Source organism: Culicoides brevitarsis, chromosome 2, assembly GCF_036172545.1.
Source record: "Culicoides brevitarsis isolate CSIRO-B50_1 chromosome 2, AGI_CSIRO_Cbre_v1, whole genome shotgun sequence".
Taxonomy (NCBI): domain Eukaryota; kingdom Metazoa; phylum Arthropoda; class Insecta; order Diptera; family Ceratopogonidae; genus Culicoides; species Culicoides brevitarsis.
The window spans coordinates 38928083-38949394 of NC_087086.1; the positions used below are offsets into that span (position 1 = coordinate 38928083).

General features: G+C 24.4%; 1 protein-coding gene across 1 annotated transcript in view; it reads left to right on the forward strand.

The window, feature by feature from the left end:
• LOC134832406 (SCY1-like protein 2) overlaps positions 1-19805 on the forward strand; it is a 44142-nt gene extending 24337 nt beyond the window's left edge. The window contains exons 9-17 of the mRNA XM_063846420.1: positions 288-464; positions 1164-1236; positions 7311-7447; positions 7507-7720; positions 7762-7941; positions 7999-8093; positions 11871-11888; positions 13549-13698; positions 19728-19805. Of these exons, the coding sequence (XP_063702490.1) occupies positions 288-464; positions 1164-1236; positions 7311-7447; positions 7507-7720; positions 7762-7941; positions 7999-8093; positions 11871-11888; positions 13549-13698; positions 19728-19754 (1071 nt within the window). The 3' untranslated portion in view covers positions 19755-19805. The remainder of the gene's footprint in view (positions 1-287; positions 465-1163; positions 1237-7310; positions 7448-7506; positions 7721-7761; positions 7942-7998; positions 8094-11870; positions 11889-13548; positions 13699-19727) is intronic.
• The last annotated feature ends 1507 nt before the right edge of the window (positions 19806-21312 follow it).

A 21312-nucleotide genomic window follows, 5' to 3' on the forward strand; every position in this document is an offset into this window, starting at 1 on the left:
TAAATTTTAGGATGAAAAAATATTGAAAATTTGACAAAAATTACAATTAATGTTTTTGTAACAAATAAAACTCTTAAAACGAATTTTAAAATAATTCAGAAAAAAATAATAATTAATCAAATAACTATTTTTAATTATTATTATTTATTTTTTAATTAATTTTAAAAAAAAAATATTTATTTTTTAAAATAAATTTTGAATAATTTATTTTTAATAAATTTAGAAATTTTCTTCATATTTTTCTCAAACCAAAAAAAAAATTTAAAATTTATTTTTTTTACCTTTAGAGCGCCGCCCTCGTAGCTGTGACAAACGTCTACGAATATCTCGACGAAATTTCGATCAAAAAGATGGTCCTACCGAAAATCAAGACTGTATTCGAAAAGAATCAAAGCGACTTGAAGATTATGGCAAACGTATTGCAGTGCATCGAACGAACGCTACCCAAGTTGGAAAAGTCTCAGGTAAGTCGCAATCGCATTTCGTAACCCTAATAGCATTAGGTTTCGTGTGTCGTGTACAAATTGCTTTCGAAATGCTCTGTAAAAGGGATAATAATGGAAAAACTAATAGTTTTCTGTTATTTCAATTCGTTTCGGAGAAAATGTAGTCTTTATCTGATGTAACATCATTAGATCTTCTTTTATTTATTTTTTTTTGCGCTCGCTTAATTTTTTTTCTTCGTCTTCTTGAACATGAGCTTTATGATTTCTCTGTCGTATCGTCGTCGTCGTCGTACCTTTTCTTTTTTTTTATTTTATATTATAACATTTCTCTCGTATTTTCTTTATTTTTTTGCTATTTCTCAACTCTTCTTATTCATCTTATTGCATACTGTTGCTTCGCATACAGGGACATGTACGTACATTTTTATTATATTTTAAAATACAAGAGCTTTTAGCTAGCAGTAGTTCGTACCTAATACCTTCAGACCAATAAAGTTGTTGCTTTTTCTGTATATGCCCAACATTGAAAATTATTTTAAACTTTTGTTGTTTTTTGCTGTTGTTGTGTAGATAACAACAAAAAAAGAAGAAAATTGAAAATATAGCGGATTTCTTTACGCAACTAGAAAATATGTTTTTATTAACTTTTCTTTTTTTTTCTTTCTTTCTTTTTTCTCTTCGGCTGAATTTTCCACGCAACTTGATATTTTTGAGCAGATAATAGACGAAGTTTTACCATTGCTTTGGGACATCAGACTATCGGATCCAGATCTCGTTCTGCGAGTTGTTAGTAAGTATAATTTATCCATTGTAAATTCCTCTTTTTTGCTTCCAGAAACTTTTCTCGAGTATATTTGTTTGTTTATTCGAGTTCAGGATAAATAGCTTCTACGTTCGATATCTACCTCTTTTGATTAAATCGAAGTAAATTGAAAATGAAATGCTTCCGATTTTTTGATTAAATTAAGCTCGTTTCACGGTTTAAAAGAGAGAAAAGTTGTTGATGTGCGGTAACTGAGGGACCTACCATAATAAGGTTACGAGGGAATGATTTTAAATGAATTTTCTCCCATAATTGAATTTCGATACTTGTTGGTTAGGTTAGAAATAAATAAAAAAGGGGAACTTCTTGTAACCGACTTGTTATTTATAAAAAAATTTAGAGACGAATGTTTGAAGTTTAAATTCCTTCCAAATTTATCAAAAATTCTTTTTTTCAAAATTAAGCGCCCTCTGATGGTCAATGAAGGATCTTAAAAGATCTACAAACGAAATGTCAAAGAAAAACAATTTTTTCAGTTTCAATTTTTTGGCAGTTTTGAGTTAAAAAATGATTAAAAATGATAAAATAGAGTCCTCTGACAAATTTTTATCCATTTGGAGCAAGATTTGACAAAAATTGCTTTGACACAGTTTTTGACATAGTTTTTGACACAGTTTTGCTCTTGATTTAGTTTTTAAAACAAAACTATGTCAAAGAAAAAAAATTTTTTCAGTTTCAATTTTTTGGCAGTTTTGAGTTATAAAATGATTAAAAATGATAAATTAGAGCCCTCTGACAAATTTTTATCCATTTGGAGCAAGATTTGACAAAAATTGCTTTGACACAGTTTTTGACATAGTTTTTGACACAGTTTTGCTCTTGATTTAGTTTTTAAAACAAAACTATGTCAAAGAAAAAAATTTTTTTCAGTTTCAATTTTTTGGCAGTTTTGAGTTATAAAATGATTAAAAATGATAAATTAGAGCCCTCTGAAAAATTTTTATCCATTTGGAGCAAGATTTGACAAAAATTGCTTTGACACAGTTTTTGACATAGTTTTTGACACAGTTTTGCTCTTGATTTAGTTTTTAAAACAAAACTATGTCAAAGAAAAAAAATTTTTTCAGTTTCAATTTTTTGGCAGTTTTGAGTTATAAAATGATTAAAAATGATAAATTAGAGCCCTCTGACAAATTTTTATCCATTTGGAGCAAGATTTGACAAAAATTGCTTTGACACAGTTTTTGACATAGTTTTTGACACAGTTTTGCTCTTGATTTAGTTTTTAAAACAAAACTATGTCAAAGAAAAATGTCAAAGAAAAAATTTTTTTTCAGTTTCAATTTTTTGGCAGTTTTGAGTTATAAAATGATTAAAAATGATAAATTAGAGCCCTCTGATAAATTTTTATCCATTTGGAGCAAGATTTGACAAAAATTGCTTTGACACAGACATAGTTTTTGACACAGTTTTGCTCTTTTTTTTTTCAAAACAAAACTATTCAAAGAAAAATTTTTTTTCAAAATTAATTAATTAAAATAAAAAAAAAATATTTTGAGGTTATTTTTATCGTTTGTTGATCTTTCAAGTTCCTTCTTTAACCATCAGAGGGCGCTTAATTTTGAAAAATTCATTTTTTTATAATTTTAAAACAAATTAAATGAAGAAATTAAAGGAAATTGACCATCAGAGGGCGCTTTAAATTCATTTTTGCCTTGAATATCCCAATTTTTTTCTTTTACAAAAATAATCTGTCAAAAAAAGGTAGTAGACGTAAAACAAAATAAACTGTCTCAAACAGAACTCTTTTTAAATTTTATCCAAATACTGTTGAATATAAAGAAGTGTGAAAGTCACACAATCTCTTTGATAAAATAAAAAAAATTGAAGCACATGTTCCAAACATGGAAGGAAAAAAGTCATTACAGACGATTAACTTTCATTGGATTGATTTGATTTGATGCAGACTTTATTCAAATAAATTGCTACCCATTGTTGACTGATGTTCAACGAAAAAAAAAGAAAGAAGTAAAAAAAGCAAAAACAGGATTTTCATCAGTTTTTTTTATGGTAATTGGAAACAGCTTTTATACATCCGGTATCATGTGACGGAAAAATTTTAACTTTTTCCTCTCGAAATTCCTGCTATTTGATATTTATAGAAGGAAACAGAGGAAGAAGAAGAAGATATGGAAATACCTACATGTCATTATTATAAAGCTATTATGGAACGAAAAAAACGAGTTTATTAATGAAAGCAGCTTAACAACTCGATTTTTATTGTCATCAGCATCGTAAAGAATCCCATTGTAACTCGAGAGATAAACACGAAAAATGTTATGGAAATCTTCGATTATTCGTTTTTTTTTGGGATGATGACGTGACGCAATGATGAGAGAAGGGGCTGTTGACGAAAAAAAACACCCGTAAATTTTTGATCGCAGGATAAAAAAAATATTTTTTTTTTTGCGAATTATTCATTTCTCTCGTTCCTTTGTTCAGACGCCATGTCACTTTCATTCACGATTTCGCGAAAGACGCGCGACATTCAAACAAAGACGCTGATTCATGCATTTTTGATAGCTTTCAGCGAAAGAAAAGGGGGAATCAACAGGCAAAATTATGAGACGAGTCGTGTATAAATTCACTCAAATGTGGTTTGCTGTGCAAAGAATTAAATCCTCTTGTGTAAAAAGGGATGAAATTTTATTGCAGAAAACTGAATGAAATCAATCTATCATCATTTATCATGGCTGTAAACACACAAAACACACGATTTCAGCTCAAAAGTCAGTCGTGAAGTGTGATAGGGGCATCGCTTTCATTGAAATTCACTCATAAAAAGTTCAAAAAATAATTTATGAGCGTTTTTGAGTTCAATGAAAACAAAAACTTGTAATAAATAGCACGTGAAAGAAGCATTAAACCTGATCCTTGAATTTATACAACCACGATATGTTCTTTTGTTCAAAAATTCACGCGAACGATGAAGCCATGAACAAAGAGAACAATATCGAGCCGCTAAAATTTTCCAGCCAAGTAATTTAAATCCTCCTGGTTTTTGGTCAACGAAAATTAATTCTTGGGCCATCAATCTTCTTTGTTTGCCGAGAGTCTGGAAACTTTTGTTGGTACTCTAAAAAAAAAGAGAAAATTTATCACCATAAACTCAAAATTTATAACCTGGATTACCGTTTGTAAGAAAATAATAATAATAATGGGGAGAAAAGCAGATTAAATATCGCATTTTCCACAGTTGTTGCGTCTAATCCAAATTAGTTTCCGTTCGCCAACATAAAATGCCATCCATTAAAATCGAACCGAGATAATAAAAACCGATCGTTTAATTTTCTCGAACGCCTGTAGATGAAAAGAAAAAAAAATGAACTTTACGGCAATAAATATCATCCGATTCCATCCAAGGTGAAGGTAGATTTTTATTATTCTTTTTGAAGAGCGATGCGCGACGCACAAAAGCTTCGCAAACAATTTATAATCTAATATTCATAATTTTCTTCCTTCTTCTTTTATTTTATTTTATGTACATCGCTCTCTCTCTATGTTTTTATGATTATAATTTCTTTCGCATCATATAAATTTTCAGTTTACTTTTATTTAGGCGCGCAACACAAATGAGCCTCTAATGAAGCTCGTAAACTTTTTTCATGACATGAAAATGTGTCGCGATTTTGTTCCGGAAAAATATTTTGTGGCTTCAATTTTGTTTTTTTGCAACGACATTAAAAATATTTACTACTAAAGTCAAAAGCAATAAAAATGGAAGAAGGAGCGATGGAACTTTTATTTCTAATGATTTAAGATTTAAATTTATGCTGAATTCGAAAAGAAAAAAGTACCTACAGTAATGTAGTAATTTATGAAAAGAAGTTTATTTTTCTTGCTTCGCTTTGTGAGTTTAATGTAAGCGTAAGGTAGCGTTGGATAAAGTAACAACGCGCGTGGAATAGCAAAGATGTTTGCATAAAAGAAGAGGAAGATTGAAAAGTTAAAACCGCGTGATAAAAGGAAATAAATCTACATTGAGCGTATTTTTTTTTGGTATTGACTCGAGATATTGAACGGAAACAAGTTGGAAAATTTTTCATAAAGTTTGAGTTTTTAAACTCTTGATGATAAGATTATATGGAAAATTTGCAATATCTGACACGTGATAAGTAAGATCTAATTTTAGAGATAAAGCAACTCAAGAGTATTAAAACTTTTTTTCAAGGAACCAACTTCAAATGATTCAAAAAGAAAGCTGATCTTAACTTAAAGCTTAAAAGTTGGAAGAACATTGGGGTTAGATTAAATGGATCTAAAACGATCTGTAGAAAAAAATTATTAGATCTTTGGGATCCATAATATTGCCTCATATCTATCTATCATGATCATGTTCATATAGATAGATATGGTTATAAGAAGGCAATATCCTGGATACCAAAGATCTAATAGAAGATCTAAAGTTCATTTAGATCGTTTTAGATCCATTTAATCTAACCTCATTGAAACTTTTAAGCTTTGAGGTTAGATCAGCTTTCTCTTGGAATGGATTTGGAATCAATTGAAGTCAATACGAGGTATTAAACTGTTTTTTAAGTTAAAACTTACCAAAATCTTTAAAGATCTCCAAATAGATCAAACTTCAGCTCTTTCATGTCCTATAATTTCACTGCAACTTTTTTAATGAACCTGTAATAAATTTCCTTCAGCTTTTGTTTTATTATCTTATGAGCTAAAACTCAATTCAGTAAGCTTTAGATTTGATTCATACGACTCAGGATTCAAAACTTAGCTCTTCAAATAATTAGCTTTAAGAGCTGAAATCTTTATGGAGAGCTAAAAGTTTGTTTTAATTAATTAGGTTTCGTTTTCATAAGATCAATAGATTAAAAAAATCCTATTAGAAGTTCGTTTAATCCTAAAATTGAATTTTAGTAAGTAATAATGGAAATTTTAGAATCGCATTTAATTAAATTCAAGTTTTCTATTGTTATCTTATTCAATTTATTTTTATCTGACCTAAAAAGTAGGCAATCAAAAATTTCACGAGAAATCTCTTTTGTCTACAATTCCCGGAAGTTACTGTCGTCCTATACAAAGAATTCCAACAAAACTAATATATTAAAAAAGCCCATAATTCCTAAAAATAATCATAGAAAAAAAATACCCTTTTCGCCCAAAGACAAAAAATTAAAAATATCACATTTTTCTTTAAACTTCCTTTGTAAATAAACTTTCGCTACTTATGGAAACACGTATCCATAAAACATGAGTTAAAATGATAAATTTATAAATAATTTGCTGACAATAATTGTTGGTCCATTAAAGTTGTTCCATTACCTTGAAAAATTTAAGAAATTGGTCAAATTAAGATGCATCGAAGAAAGTGATCGTTTTCGTGTATTGTCGCCCTATATGTATTTGAATTGAATTTTAATTGATTTTTTTTTCAGAGTCAACATCAAAAATTTAATTTTTCAAAAAATTTTAATTTTGTCATGAAAAATTGTTTGAAATTCAAAAAATTTTGGATTTATTGGAAAAATAATTTTTTTAATGATGACTTAACGTAAAAGTAAATAAATTTAGAAGCTTTTACTTTTGACTTTAAAATTACATAATAAATGACTTTTAAAAAAATTACCTGAAAATTCTCCAATAGTTAAGTTTTTTACTTTTTGAAATTGCCACAGATGCAAACGATGACAAAAAAAAGTTTTTACGGTGTTTCAATTGTAAGCGCCTCATATCCCTTTTTTATTGTAATATTTTTCTTGGAACATATTTTTTATTTTTTTACATGGACGTTATTCGTTCATTTCCCTTTAGCTTTTATCATCATCAGGCAAAAAAAAAGTAAGTTGTGTATGAGTGAAATTGAATCCGTATTTCGAACAGAGTCTTTCCCCTTGGGAATTGCAAAGTTGTTTTGCCTCCTATTTCCCTTTCAACTGTGAGATGAGGCATTTTTTAGTGTATTATTTGCAAATATATCAAAATAAAAATATACCTGAGAAAAGTTTGACTTTTTTTTTATCGAACGATCCAAAAATATGATGACCTATTTTCCGTTTGTTACTTTTCTCTCTTTCTTCAAGGTATTTACAGACTTATGCTGAGCGACAAGAAATATGGGTTGTCTGTCAATTTGATGGCAACACGTGTAATGCCGTCACTTTTACCGCAAACAATTAATCCATCACTCAATTTGGAGCAGTTTACGATACTTTTGGAGGTAAAATTTATTTTTTTTTTCTTCCGTTCCTGAATGAATGAAAAAAATTACTTCCGCAGACGTTGCAAGAAATGCTCGATCACATCGATCGGCAACAACGCAACAAATTGAAATTGGATAATTTGTCGTTGCCATCGCCGGAACGACATCGACCCCTGAGACATCAGTATTCGAGTGACAACATGCACGTGCCGCCCTTTAACATTCCCAACTTACGCATTGACCAACGAAAGACGTCAAGTGCAGAAGATATGGCACGTAAAAATTCAACAGGTAATTTTTTTCTATTTTTTCCTTTGAATAAAATTAACAAGGCGTCTCCATTTGTTCAAAAGGTTCGGGAATGTTGGGCGGATGGTGGCTCGGGCAATCTCCCTCGTCGCCAGATAGTAATTTCTTACGCGTGGTAAATGCTTTCCCGAATCGCCGATTATCTGATAACACACTTATGACACCAAAAATTCGAATTGCGCCGTCGTGCGCCTCGTCGCCAGGTAAAAAATTTAAATTTTTTCTTTGAACTTTAAAAAAATTTTTTTTTTTTTTTGAAGGCGGCACACCTGGCGGAGGATTGCCAATCAGGCGTCATTCGAGTATTGGACCGCAAGAGAGAAGAGGTTCAGCGATGAACTTATCTCCGCCTGCAGTAAGTATTTTTCTGTTTTTTCTTTGTAGTAAAAAAAATTATATGGAAAATTCATCCGCCTACGAAGTGCGGGATAGAAAAAAAAAGTTCAAGTGTAGTTTTAAAACAGGAAAATAATGTTTAAACAAACAACTTGAGTGAAGGACTTTGAAGATACAATTTTTCTGCTACAGTTTTTACCTTTTAAATATTTTATATATTTATTTAGATGAGTTGCGCAAAGTTGCTTTTATTTTAGTGATAGCAGTAGACATTTAGTTTAGCGCAGTTTATAGTTAGAATTTTTGTAAATAATTTAAATTTTTGAAGAAAATCGGGTTTTTCTGAGAATTTTAATTTTTTAAAAATTAAAATAAAATAAAAATTTAATGAAAAAATATTTTTTAATTTTATTAATATTTTTAGCTATTTAAAAAAAATAATTTAATTTAATTTCTTCAAAATTATTTTTTTGTTTTATATTTTTAAATAAAATTATGTGAAAAAATTTAATTATTCTAAAGTTCTAATTAATTAAATAATTAATAAATTGAATATTTTTTTTTATTAAATTTATTTTAAAAAATTTTTTATTCAATAATTTATTTAGATTTATTTATTAATTTTTTTTTAAATATTTTTAGAAATTAATTTTTACAAAATTTAAAATAAAATAATTTTATTTAATTTATTTGAACCCATTTTATTTAAACTTATTTTATTTTTTTAATTAAAAATTATGTGAATAAATTAAATTTTATTTTTTTTTATTTATAGACAAATTTAATTAAATTTAAATTTGTTTATTCAAAAATAAATTAAATTATTTTTTAAATTTAAATTAAAAATTAAATTTTAAATTATGTATTTTTTATCAAATTAATTAATTTAAATTAAATTTATTATTAATTAATTTTTTTTTATTAATTAAAATTTTATTTTATTTTTTAATTAATTAATTAATTTTAAAATTATTATTTTTTATTTTTTCAATTAATAATTTTATTTTTATTTTAATTATTTTATATTTATTGATTTATTTAGAAATTATTTATTAATTTAATTTTTAGTTTAATTAAAAATTATTAATATTTTTTTAATTAAAATTATAAAAAAAAAATAAAAATTTTGTAAATTCTCAGAAAAATTCGCTTTTTTAAAAAAAATAAATAAAAATAACGACATAGAAAATTGCCGAGGAAATGACATCCCAACAATTACTAAAGTTGTCCTCAGCAATTTTCTCTGAACATAATTACCTCATTTTTCGCACAACGATAATTACCCCGAAACCCAAAAATTATAGTGAACAAAGAGATAAAAAAAAATCATGTTGGCCACAAATAAATGTTGCAACGCAAAATCTCTCTCGTGGTTACCAAAAATTTGTACATTTTTGTATAGTTATAAATTTAATTTTGTGCCGCCGTACAAATTAGAGCAAATATAGAATAGGATGTTACTGCTTCCGTAAAAAAATTAATTTACAAAAACTCACATTTCTACATTAGCAGCTCACAACACAGTTCAAAATTTCATGTATTAAATTTAATTTTCGTTTTTTTTTTAATTTTCTGAAAAACAAATAATGAAAAAAATATTTTTTGTTTATTTTAATTAAAAAAAAATATTAAATCCAAAATTTTCTGTGCAAAACAAAAATTAATAGGGCTATGCAAGTATCAGCGCTCGCGGACCTTCTGGTTCAAGCATTTCGGTGCCTTCTTCTTCCGCTTACAATGTAGTAAGTTTTAAACTAAAACAACAAAAAAAATCGTTTTTCGTTGAATTTTTTATTTGTTAATTCTTCGTCTTGTTATTTTTAAAAACTTTCACTCTCTATCTCTATTCGTCCTTGATCCGAGCCGTTATTGGAATGAGATTGAAATGATTTTTAAGAAATATGCATTTGTTGCTTTTTTTGGTTTGTAAAATTTTTGTTTTACATGAATATTAATTTTTTATTTGCTCATTGAAACACTGCCACATTTACAAAGCTAAATATTTATTTTATTATTTTTGGAGGAAAAACAGGCAAGTTTATTAAATTATTTTGACAGTTAAATGTTTAATATTAAATTAATTTTTAAAATAATTTTTAAAAAATATTGAATTTAAAAAATTAAAAATTTTTAAATTTATTAAAATCTATTTAAAATAAAAAAAATCAAAAATTAATAAAATAAAAACATAATTAATTTATTTAATTTTAAAATTAAAAAATTATTTTAAAATTTAAAAAAAAAAATAAAATTTTAAAAAAATAATTAATTTATTTAAATTTTATAAATTAAAAAATTATTTTAAAATTAAAAAAAAAATAAAAAAAAATAAAAAAATAATAAATTTATTTAATTTTATAAATTAAAAAATATTTTAAAATAAAAAAAAATAATAAATTTATTAAAAAGTTTTATAAATTAAAAAAAAAATTATTTATTTAAAAAAAAAAATAATTAATTTAAAAATTAAAAAAAAAATAATAAATTAATTTAATTTTTTAAATTAAAAAATATTTTAAAATAAAAAAAAATAATTAAATTTAATTTTTAAAATTAAATAAATTAATTAAAATACCTAACTTATATTTTTTTATCATTGAAAATGGTTCAAAAAAAAAAATAAATTTAAAAGAAAATTTAATATTTGAAACATTAACTGTCAAAATAATTAAATTTACCATTTTTTTATTATTTTGCTGCTTTTATATGTTGATACAAATGAATTTTATAATTGATGTTACTCTTGACGTAAAATAAGCAAAAAAACCTCACGAAGATAAATTTACAAAAAAAAATTTATTATCAATCGCTTTTTTTCCTTGTATCAATGACATTCGCGTAGGATGAAAACTTTACGTGGGAAAAAAATAATTTGACATTTAAAATTATTTTTATGCCTCTTCATCATTCGTCATCATCAAAAAATAATTTTTTTTCTGAATGGAATTAAAGATTCGTCGTATTCGTATTTATTTATTAAGTTTTAAAATATACAAAAAAAAAGTTAAAAATAAATCCTGAAATTTTATCGATTTATTAAAGTTCGCATCGTGACAGATTCCGCTAAAAAAAACTTGTTACAAACTTTTTTCCGTAGTTTTTTTTTATTTTCATTTCAACAAACACAAACTCATGTAACGTACAAAAAAATACATCAATCTATTACTTTTACATCGAGAATCATGGAAAACGACGACACATGCCGCACGTTATCGACACATTTAGATTTAGTCTTGATTGGTTTCTCCCGCGCTCATATTTTATTCAGCTGAAATTGATGGAAATTATTTTTTTATATGAATGACATTCGTTCGTTAATTTTTTTTTTACGTATTCGCGCAATTTTTTTTTCTAGATGCAACACGTGAGCAAACGTCATTTAAATAAACAATTCCTCGAAATAAAAAAAAATTAAAAAAATATTTATTTAATTTACTGATGTATCGCAATGTCATGACTGTACCCTTGCTTTTATTTAATTTTTAATCGTATTAATAAAAAAAAATAAATTAAAGCTTTTTTCGTTTAATTTTTTTTTTTTGTAAAATTGTTTGTCCTTGATGTTTGCGATGATGCGAGTGAAATTTCTTCCGTGTTTGTGCCGTCCTTGCTTTAAATGGTGAAAAAGTTGCAACCAAAAAATTCGTCTTGTCGTGAAATGATAACGCGCGAGTGATCAAAGTATGGAACGTTAAATGTACGACACAAAAAAAAACTAATAAATGACGAAAAATCATAAAATTTTCGAATAAAAAAAAACTTTTTTCAACATTTTTTTATTATGCTTTTTTTACAGCTTGCACGGAGCATGATCGTGAGTACATCATATCATCATTATTCCCTTTTTTGGTCGTTTTTTTATTTTTTCATGGTATTGTTTTAATTTAAATGAATTTGTTATTCAAATCGCAATTCATAATTCATTTTTGATGTTTTTTTCGGCTTGTTACATATTGAACAGGAAGCGTTTTTTCGGGACTAAATTTAAAATTTTTTACAGGGGGTTTATTAAAAAGTTTTTAATTCAATGTTAGTTAATTTAATGGAAATAATTGAAAAAAAATATTTATTTAAATATTAAAAAAATTATCAATTTTATGAAATTTATTTAAAAAAAAAATTTAATTTTAAGATTTTAAATTTTTTTATAATTAAATTATTATAATTTGACGAAATATTTTAGTTTTTATTTTTAAATCTTCATAAGGAGTAAGAAAATTATTTTCACAATAAAAAAATAAATTTTTCTTATAAAGTTCGAAAAAATATAAAACATAGAAAATCGAATTTTACTTCGTAATTAAAAAAATAATAATTATTTATTTATTGACAAAAAAATATTTAAAAATTTTAATTAAAAAAAAAAAATAAAATAAAAAAAAAAAAAAATAAAATAAAAATTAAAAAAAAAATTATTAACTTTTAAAAATTTTATTTAATTTTGATTTTAAAAAAATAAAATAAATTAAGAAAAAAATCATTAAATTAATTATTATTTTATTTATTTATTTCAATAATTTTTTATTAATAAAATAAAATACTTAAAAAAAATATTTATAAATATAAAATAAAAAAATTCAAAAATTCTTGTAATTAATTTACAAATTAAATTTTTTTTTATTAAAATATTTTTAAAAAAATTATTAAAAGAATACTATTAAATTATAAAAATTTATTTAAAATATTCTAAAAAATCATAACAAAATAATTTATTTTTTTAAAATCGTCATAAGGTTAAATCGTTATAAGCTCTATAAATCTAAAAAAAAATAAAATTAAAACGTAAAAAATTGAAGAAGTTTAATTTCGCAATTCTGAAAAAAGTAAATTTTTTATTTAAAAAAAATGAATTAAAAAATAAAAAAATAAAATAAATAAAAAAAATTAAAAAATAATAAAATAAATAAAAAATTAAATAAAAATTAAAAAATTAAAAAAAAAAATTATATCTAAAATTTTATTAAAAAAAAAATAAAAAAAAATATTCATTTAATTATTTATTTTATTTATTAATTTATTTTTTATTTTAATTAAAAAAAAAAATATGTAAAAAATAAAAAAAATCACTTAAAAATTCGAAAATTAAAAAAAAAAATTTTTTTTTTTCTAAATTTATTTTTATTATTTTATTTAAAAATAATTTTTTTTAATATTAAAAACTGATAAAACTATTAAAAAAAATAATTTTTAAAAAATAAATAAAAACTCACTGTACTTGATGGATTTTACAAAACTCTCCGCATACGTCAGTAGTTATTAATTAACATTTAAAACTTTTTCATATGAATTAATATCCCTTCTCGTTGCATTATAATTTTTTTTTCGCATCACATGTGTGCCATTCACGTTGAATGTCCTATGTCATCACGAACGCTTAAATGTATTTTTCGTAATTAAATTTGCATCACTTGTTAAATTAAATTCATGACAAATATTACATTTTTTATTAATAAAACTTACTTTTTTTCCAACAGGGCGGTTCAATGCCAAACACGAGCAGCAGCGTACCATTTTTGCTGACATCGAGCATGCAGTCGATTCGTTCGCGTCGCCCATCGACGTGCTTATCGTCGGGCCCGCTGGGCAGCGGAAGCGGCTTTTTGCAGCAAATTGGCTCGAATGTGGTAAGATTTGCCGGCAGTTATAGCGGGGGCATGAGCATGAGTTGTGGCGGGAATGCGGGAAGCGTTGGAAATTTCGGCGGCTCCGGCACGATTTCTTCCTCGTCGCACCAACATCACGCCACAACTAACATGGGGGGCCATATGAACGGGAATTTTGATCAGCGACGACGAAATAGTAGTAACCAATTACCGAATCCCAGTTATCATGTTCGCAAGTGTCCGTCACTCAATATCACATTTAGCTCTTAGTTTTTTTCAAAGTAGATTTTTTTTGGTTTTTTTTTTCGTTTCTATGTGAAATTTAAGTAGAATTATTTTTTGTGTCATTCTCTACTTTTACTACTTGAACTACAACATATTACTCTCTCGGGCAAATGAAACAATAAAATAATGAAAAAGTAACAACGATTCATTAAAATTTCCGTCGACACGAAGCGCAGACATTAATTGATGTTGTTGAACTTTGTTTAAAAAAAAATTACAAAAAAATATAATTAAACTTAAATTAACATAAAAAATAATTAAAATTAATAATAATCGTTAAACAGATGTTTCAAGTGTGTTAAATGAATATTTTTGTCCCGATTAGATAGAAAAAAAAAATTAAAAATAATATCTGAGCAGAGATCATAACATGGATTCCATTCAAACAAACCTTTTTGAACTTTATCAAATTTCTGCCTTAATCTTATACATATGTACTCTAAAAAAAACACAACCCAAAAACTGACCGACCAAAATGTATTAGAATGAGTTCCGGTTGGATATCCTTATAAACTTATCAACATCTATCCGTCCAAAAATTGAGTTTTTCTTAACTATTTTACTCAAATCCCGTCCCAGGCAATCCTTTCTCAACCAGAAACCCATTCTTATACATTTTGTGTATTTTTGTAAAAATAAAAATATTTTATGGAAAAAAAATTTATCATCATATATAATAATATATATTATATTAATTGTTGTTACATATAGCGATAAATACTAAAAACTTATTTTAACTTTTTTAGAGAATGTACAATTATTATTATAGAATTTTATCATTATCATTATTATTATTAAACATATATAAATATATATTATAGAGAAATATATATTTTATATATCATATATATATATTATATATAGATGTGTATGATGTGTATGTGTTAGATACAAAAAAAAATATTTGAATTTTTAATCGAAATTATTAGATTTTTTTATCATATAATATTTATTAAATACTAATATTAATCATATATTATTAATTAATTTAAATTAATTTTTAATTAATAATTAAAAAAAAAAATAATTAATTTAATTTAATTATTAATTAAAAATTTACATCGCGAAAAAAAATCCACATAATACAAGGTAATTAATTAAAATTATATATATTTTTAGATTTTATTTTAATTTTGCTAAATTTATATTAATTTAGATGTATGAGGTAGACAAAAAGTTGTCAGAAATCAATCGGATTTATTTTTTAATATTTTTACATTTTAAAACAAGCATTTTTGAATTGAATTTTAAAAAAAAAATATTTTTACTTACCTTCAATAAATATATTTAGAAAAAATTAGAAAAAATTAAAATAATTTTTTTAGAACCAGAAATACATAAATTTTCAAAAAAAAATAATTATTTAATTTAATTAAATTAATTAAAAAATTGCCAAAAGACACATATTTTGTCAATTTGTCATAAAATCTTTTTTTTAGAAAATATATTAATTTCTGGTTCTAAAAAAATTATTTTATTTATTTTTTTTTAAATTATTCATTGAAATTTTAATTAAAATAATTTAAAAAAAAATAATTATTTTTAAAATTTTAATGTAAAAAAATTAAAAAATATGACATATTGATTTTTGATAATTTTCTGTTTACCCCATACATCTAATTATCTTATAATTCTATCCTACTTTAGAATTTTTCATTAAAAAAAGTAGTTGGTAGTTAGAAATATTATTATTATATTTGAACAAACAAAAGTAACTTTTAATTAAATATCATACATTACCTGATAGTAATGGCCTTCAAAATTTCCCGCCTATAGAAAAAAAAGTTAATTTTCATTTGAAAGTTTTACGTTTATTTGCATTTATCTAGTTTTATAAATTTTTGCATTTATTTGAAAAGTTTTTTTTTATTATAAAAAAAATAAATATGTAGATAGACAAAAAAAATATTGAAATATTTTGAGGTAAGGATTTTATAAATGTTCTAATTTTATATTATTATTTTTTTTATTAAAAAATTATTATTAAAATAGTTAATAGCAAAAAAAAATAAAATAAAACATAACAAAGCGATAATTCTAACTTAATAAAAGAAAAACATAAAAAAAATATCAGTCAAAAAATAATATTTTTAAAATAAAAAAAAAAATAAAATCTGTATAGAAAAATTTATTTTAAAAAACGAGTTGTTAGAAAAAATGTTACAGTTACCTATATAAAAAAAAAGTGCGAGCATAGTTTAACAGTTGACACATGATGGCTGTAATTTTTAACTCAATGTGCTCCCGAATCGTTTTGTATATTTTTCATTAGAGACCCGAGACAGATGTTGATACACATTTTTTTTTCTCTCAAACTCAAAAACTATTCCTTATGCAGAAAAAATACTACATAACATTCAAAGTTATATATTATATCATGACACAATGCTGCACAATTTTTCATCATATATATGAACAATGGCCAGAATTTCTAGCTATCTCTCTTCTTGCACACACTCGAATTTGCAGGTTTTTACAAAAAAAAAAAAAAAAAAAAAAAAACGTAAAATATTTACTTGTTATTTTTTCCTCGTCTACTTTTTTTTGCACTGCTTTTGTCGTGTTTTTTACTGTCTCTCACTCTCTCCTGTGCTGTCTGTTTCTATCTCTTTGTTTGTCAGTTTAGTGTGTGTTTGTTTGTGTGTCGGTGTATCCTCTTTTCACGCACTTTTCCTCATGCAATGCACTGCATCCTGCTTTCCATAACATTAAGCTCCGTATTGAATGAGAATTATTCATGTTTATCGTGCACCTCAAACAAGTCTTTTTATGATGAAAATTTTTCTTCAAAGGAAAGGATTTTCAGTCTGTTTGTGCATTTTAAATTGTTATTTTTCTACTTTTTTGTGTTTTTTGCAAAGAGGAGTTCGATTTTGTGCTGAGAATGAAAATTTATTTTTTTTGTTTGAGGTTATGTTTTAAATCTGCTTATGAAAATTTGTGGAAAAACATCAAAATGTGCATTGGGATTTTTTTATATTTTGAAGGTTATTAAAATAATTTTTCGATTTTATAAATTTTACAAAAGTTTATAATTAGAAAAGGTTTCAGGTTTTCGAAAATAAAATTTTATAGCTTTTGAAAATGATTTCACATTTTTATACTCCTCAATAAAAAAATTTATTCGATTTTTTTTACAAATTTTAATAATGAAATGAGGAGAAATGAGATTTTTTTTCTAAAAATTTCTGAATTTGGAAATTATTTTACATTTCTATACTCCTCTTCTTAAAATTCGAAATTACAAAATGAGGAGTACGAAAATTTTCTAAAAAATTTGGAAATTATTTTACATTTTTAACTCCTCAATTTAAATTTAGATTTGATTTTTTTTGACAAATTTGAAATGAGGAGTAAAGAAATGTAAAATGATTTCCAAATTTTAAATTTTTTAGAACATTTCCGTACTTTTAGAACAATTGTGTACTCCTCATTTTAAAATTTTGAATTTTAAGAAGAGGAGTATGAAAATGTGAAATAAAATCCAAAAGCTTTTAAATTACTATAAATTGAATTTTAAAACAAATTTTATATATATTTGCTTTTTGAAATAATTTTACATTTTTATACTCCTCATTTTAAATTTTGATTCAAAATTTCAAAATGAGGAGTATAAAAATGTAATTTTATTCCAAAAAAAGGATTTTTTAAACGAAAAAAATCTTCTATGTGTAAATTTTTGTAAAATTTAACAACTTCCTAGTTCACATCGTTAAATACCATTAAAACCACTTGTTTTGCTAATTTACAAAAAAAAAACCTAAATTCTACTTGAAATAAATTTCGTAACTGAACATATGTTCTCTTGTTGTTTTATGAGCGGGCATTACCCGTAAAAATAATTCATTTTAAAGCTACACAAAAGAAAAAAGAGATCAACTTACAAACAACACTGTAAAATTCGCGCAAATAAATTAAATAAACTTCAGGCAGCGAAAAAAACATTCCGCATACTACAAAGGAAATGCACATTCATTAAAAAGCCTTCCATGCTACAATGGGAGAACCCGCACTCGGGTGTTATTTTTTTTTCAATATTATTTATAATTCTCTTTTCCAACAACGGTTGCCTCGTTACATTCAAGCCACTTTCTAATTCCACAATTTTTTTCTGCTGCGTTCCAATTTACGCTATGTGGCGTTCCTGTAGACCACTCATAGAGATTCACAGAGACAGAGAGAGAGAGTAAAAAAAATATAAATTGCAGTGTAATTGAAAAACATGTTTTTCAACAAATTTCGTTTCGTGAAAAGTTGATAAAGCTCGCGTTGGAGTCTTTCTGTTTATTTGACTTTAACCAAAGGTTCGAGGTAAAAATGAGATTTAGTTAACGATCACTTTTTGAATGGTTTTAACTTTTATGGACATTGCATCACACCTGAACGATTTCATTAAAACCAAAGAAAAAGTGTAAAACGGAAATAAAAAGGAGAGACATGGAAAAATGGCAGCAGGAAGCTTAATGAAATATAGAAGAGTAATTAAATAGAGAGATTTTTTTTTCCTTTTTCTGTGAAAGGGATTTAAATGTTGCATAAAAACTGCTCATGTTAAATGATAGTTTTAAATTCCCCTTTTATCTCTTTGAATTGCTTTTAAAATGTTTTTTTTTCGTGTAGATGGAAATATTTTACAAGTTTAAACTTTGATTCACTTTTGAATAAATTATTAGATAGATTTTACATTTAATTTAAATATATAGCTTTGCATGTTATCTTGTTTGTTCTTTCGTAGCGAAACTTTTATTAAATAATATCTTTTAATTAGGCGCATTGTCATTCCATGCATATATTATTATCGTTGTCGTTTTTCAATTAAATCCTTCATTATTTTAGTTTTACTTTCTTGCTAATAAATGTTACTCTAATTAATTAAAATATATACAAAGTTTTATCTAGTTTTGTGTGTCGTTAAAATAATCTTATTATTACCATTAAAAAACTTCAGAAAAAAAATAAAAAAAAATATAATTAAATATTATTATGTGATAATGTTTGATCTCTGCCCAGTTACTCGCCACACAAAAAAAAAATAATTAAAAAAAATCCTGAATAAAAATATACATTTATAACAGAAACAAAAATATATATTTTAAATTAAAAAAAAAAAGTTTGAAATTATTATTTACATGTATTTTATGTTAAACTAATAAAAATTAATAAATATGTATAAACATGACACCTTTTTGGAAACATATCAAATAAATGTCATATTGACTGACAGACACGTGTAAGTTATTAAAATAATATAAACAAACCTATTTTTACATGTTTTTATAATTATTTTGTTCGAACATATATTTTTTATGTTTTTAATTGTAATTTTTTTATTATATATTTTTTAAAAAAGTGCTCAATTTGTGAATTTGTTGCAACGCTTCTTAATATTTTTTAATATATTTTTTATAATAATTATTATAAAATAAAAATAATCTTTTGTAAATATATATTTTACATGTTTAATTTTTTTTTAATTTCTTTGTATTTATTTACTTAAAAATAAATAATTCCCATTCAAAAAAAAAAGTTCTGCAAATAATTCCTAATTTTGCTTTTCTCTAAATAAATTTCAATATAATCTGATGCCATACTGCTTAGTGCCTTCATATGCTTATAAAAATCTTATTTTTCTCAAGTAAAAAGCGCAGCAAAAATTTTTTCGCAATAACTTTTCATTCATTTATATATAGATATATATTAATATATATATATATAACACACATGAATGTTATTTTTCTTTTTTTCCTCTTTTTCACTTTTTACAGTATCAGCTGTTTTCTGGTCGGTCTTAAACAAACAAAAAATAATACACTACTATTACTACTACTACTACTAACAACCACTACATCTTCTCTACTACATATAAAAACGTGCAAAAAATATCACACAAATCTGTCATAATCATGAGGTATAATATTAATATAGAATGTTTAAAAAAAAAGTAAAATAAAAAATTGTATCTGTATAAAATGAAAAAAAAACAGGAGTAGAAAGACTCGTCTCTATACAGTTATAAAGACAATTATAGTATCAATCAATCATCTCTTGAATCAATTATGAGGATAAATAAAGCTGTAATAAAAATCCAGTAAAATAACAATAGATGATGTATATTATGTACTATCTAGCGAAAAAAAAATATTGAAAAATGTGGTAATCATTATTGCTCTTTTATAATAGACGGTGATCAATCTTTTTTTTATTTTTATGATATAATTTTTATTAAATAATCGGCTATTTCAGAGAATCGCTTTATTTATATTTTTTAATCTAAATTATTATGAATATTAAATTTTTACTCTTGTTCTATTTTAAAATAATTTTTAAAATTTATTTTTTTTTTGCTTTTTAAAAATTTTTTTACACTGAACGACAAATTTTTAAAACCATCAAATTAAAATTTTTATAAGGATGAGTTTTTTAGAATAATTTAATTTTTTAATTCAATCCAATAAATAATCTTTAATGCCTTATTTTTTACAAATTTAATTTTAAAAATCGTTCAATATAATGAGAGAGGTCATAACTTATAAGATGCTTTTCAAATCATTAACATATTTAAATATTTTGTGACATCTCAAAATTGTTAAAGAGGATCTTAATAATACGACGGCTTTCATCCTGAACTATTCTGTGAAGATTATCTTAAACCTGCTTTAAAATTTGCAACAATATGATATGCAAGAAAGATCAATGGCGAAAAGCATTAAAAATAATAGAAGAAACATTCACGAGAAGACGAACCTAAAAAGTACTTGAAGCAGATACGACGAAGCCTCTTTGAGAAGATATATGAGGTAGAGGATTATTGATCCGTAAAACGAAATTCGATAATTAGACCTTCAGCAATTTATTTTCAAAAACTCTCCAACCACAGGTCAGTGTCTTTATCATCTCGCCTTTCATCTCTGCTAACCCATAATAATTAATTTAAAAAAACTCTCCAACAATATATAATACTTATTGCCAAAAATGGATGTAAAGCAAATGTAAAGTATTTACAAAAAGACATCAAACCATACAGGTTAAAAAATTCAAAAAATAAGTCCTTTTTTCTTTAACCGACGCAATATCGTGAACATGACAACTTTGTTGTTGAAAATATTTGATAAATAAAATTAAAGCTTTACGAATTTATTTTTTTTTTCCGTTTGACTCATTTTTATTGTTAATGGAAAAATTAACATTAATTTGTCTTTTTTTAACAAAAAAAAATCTAAATATTCTTTTTTAAAAAATCATGTTCATAAAAATTTGTTCTTCAGTGTAACAAACTTTCCCTAAAACATTGTCACAGGAAGTCAAACTTAATGAAATTTAACAAAGAACAGTTGTTGTTAAAGAACTGTT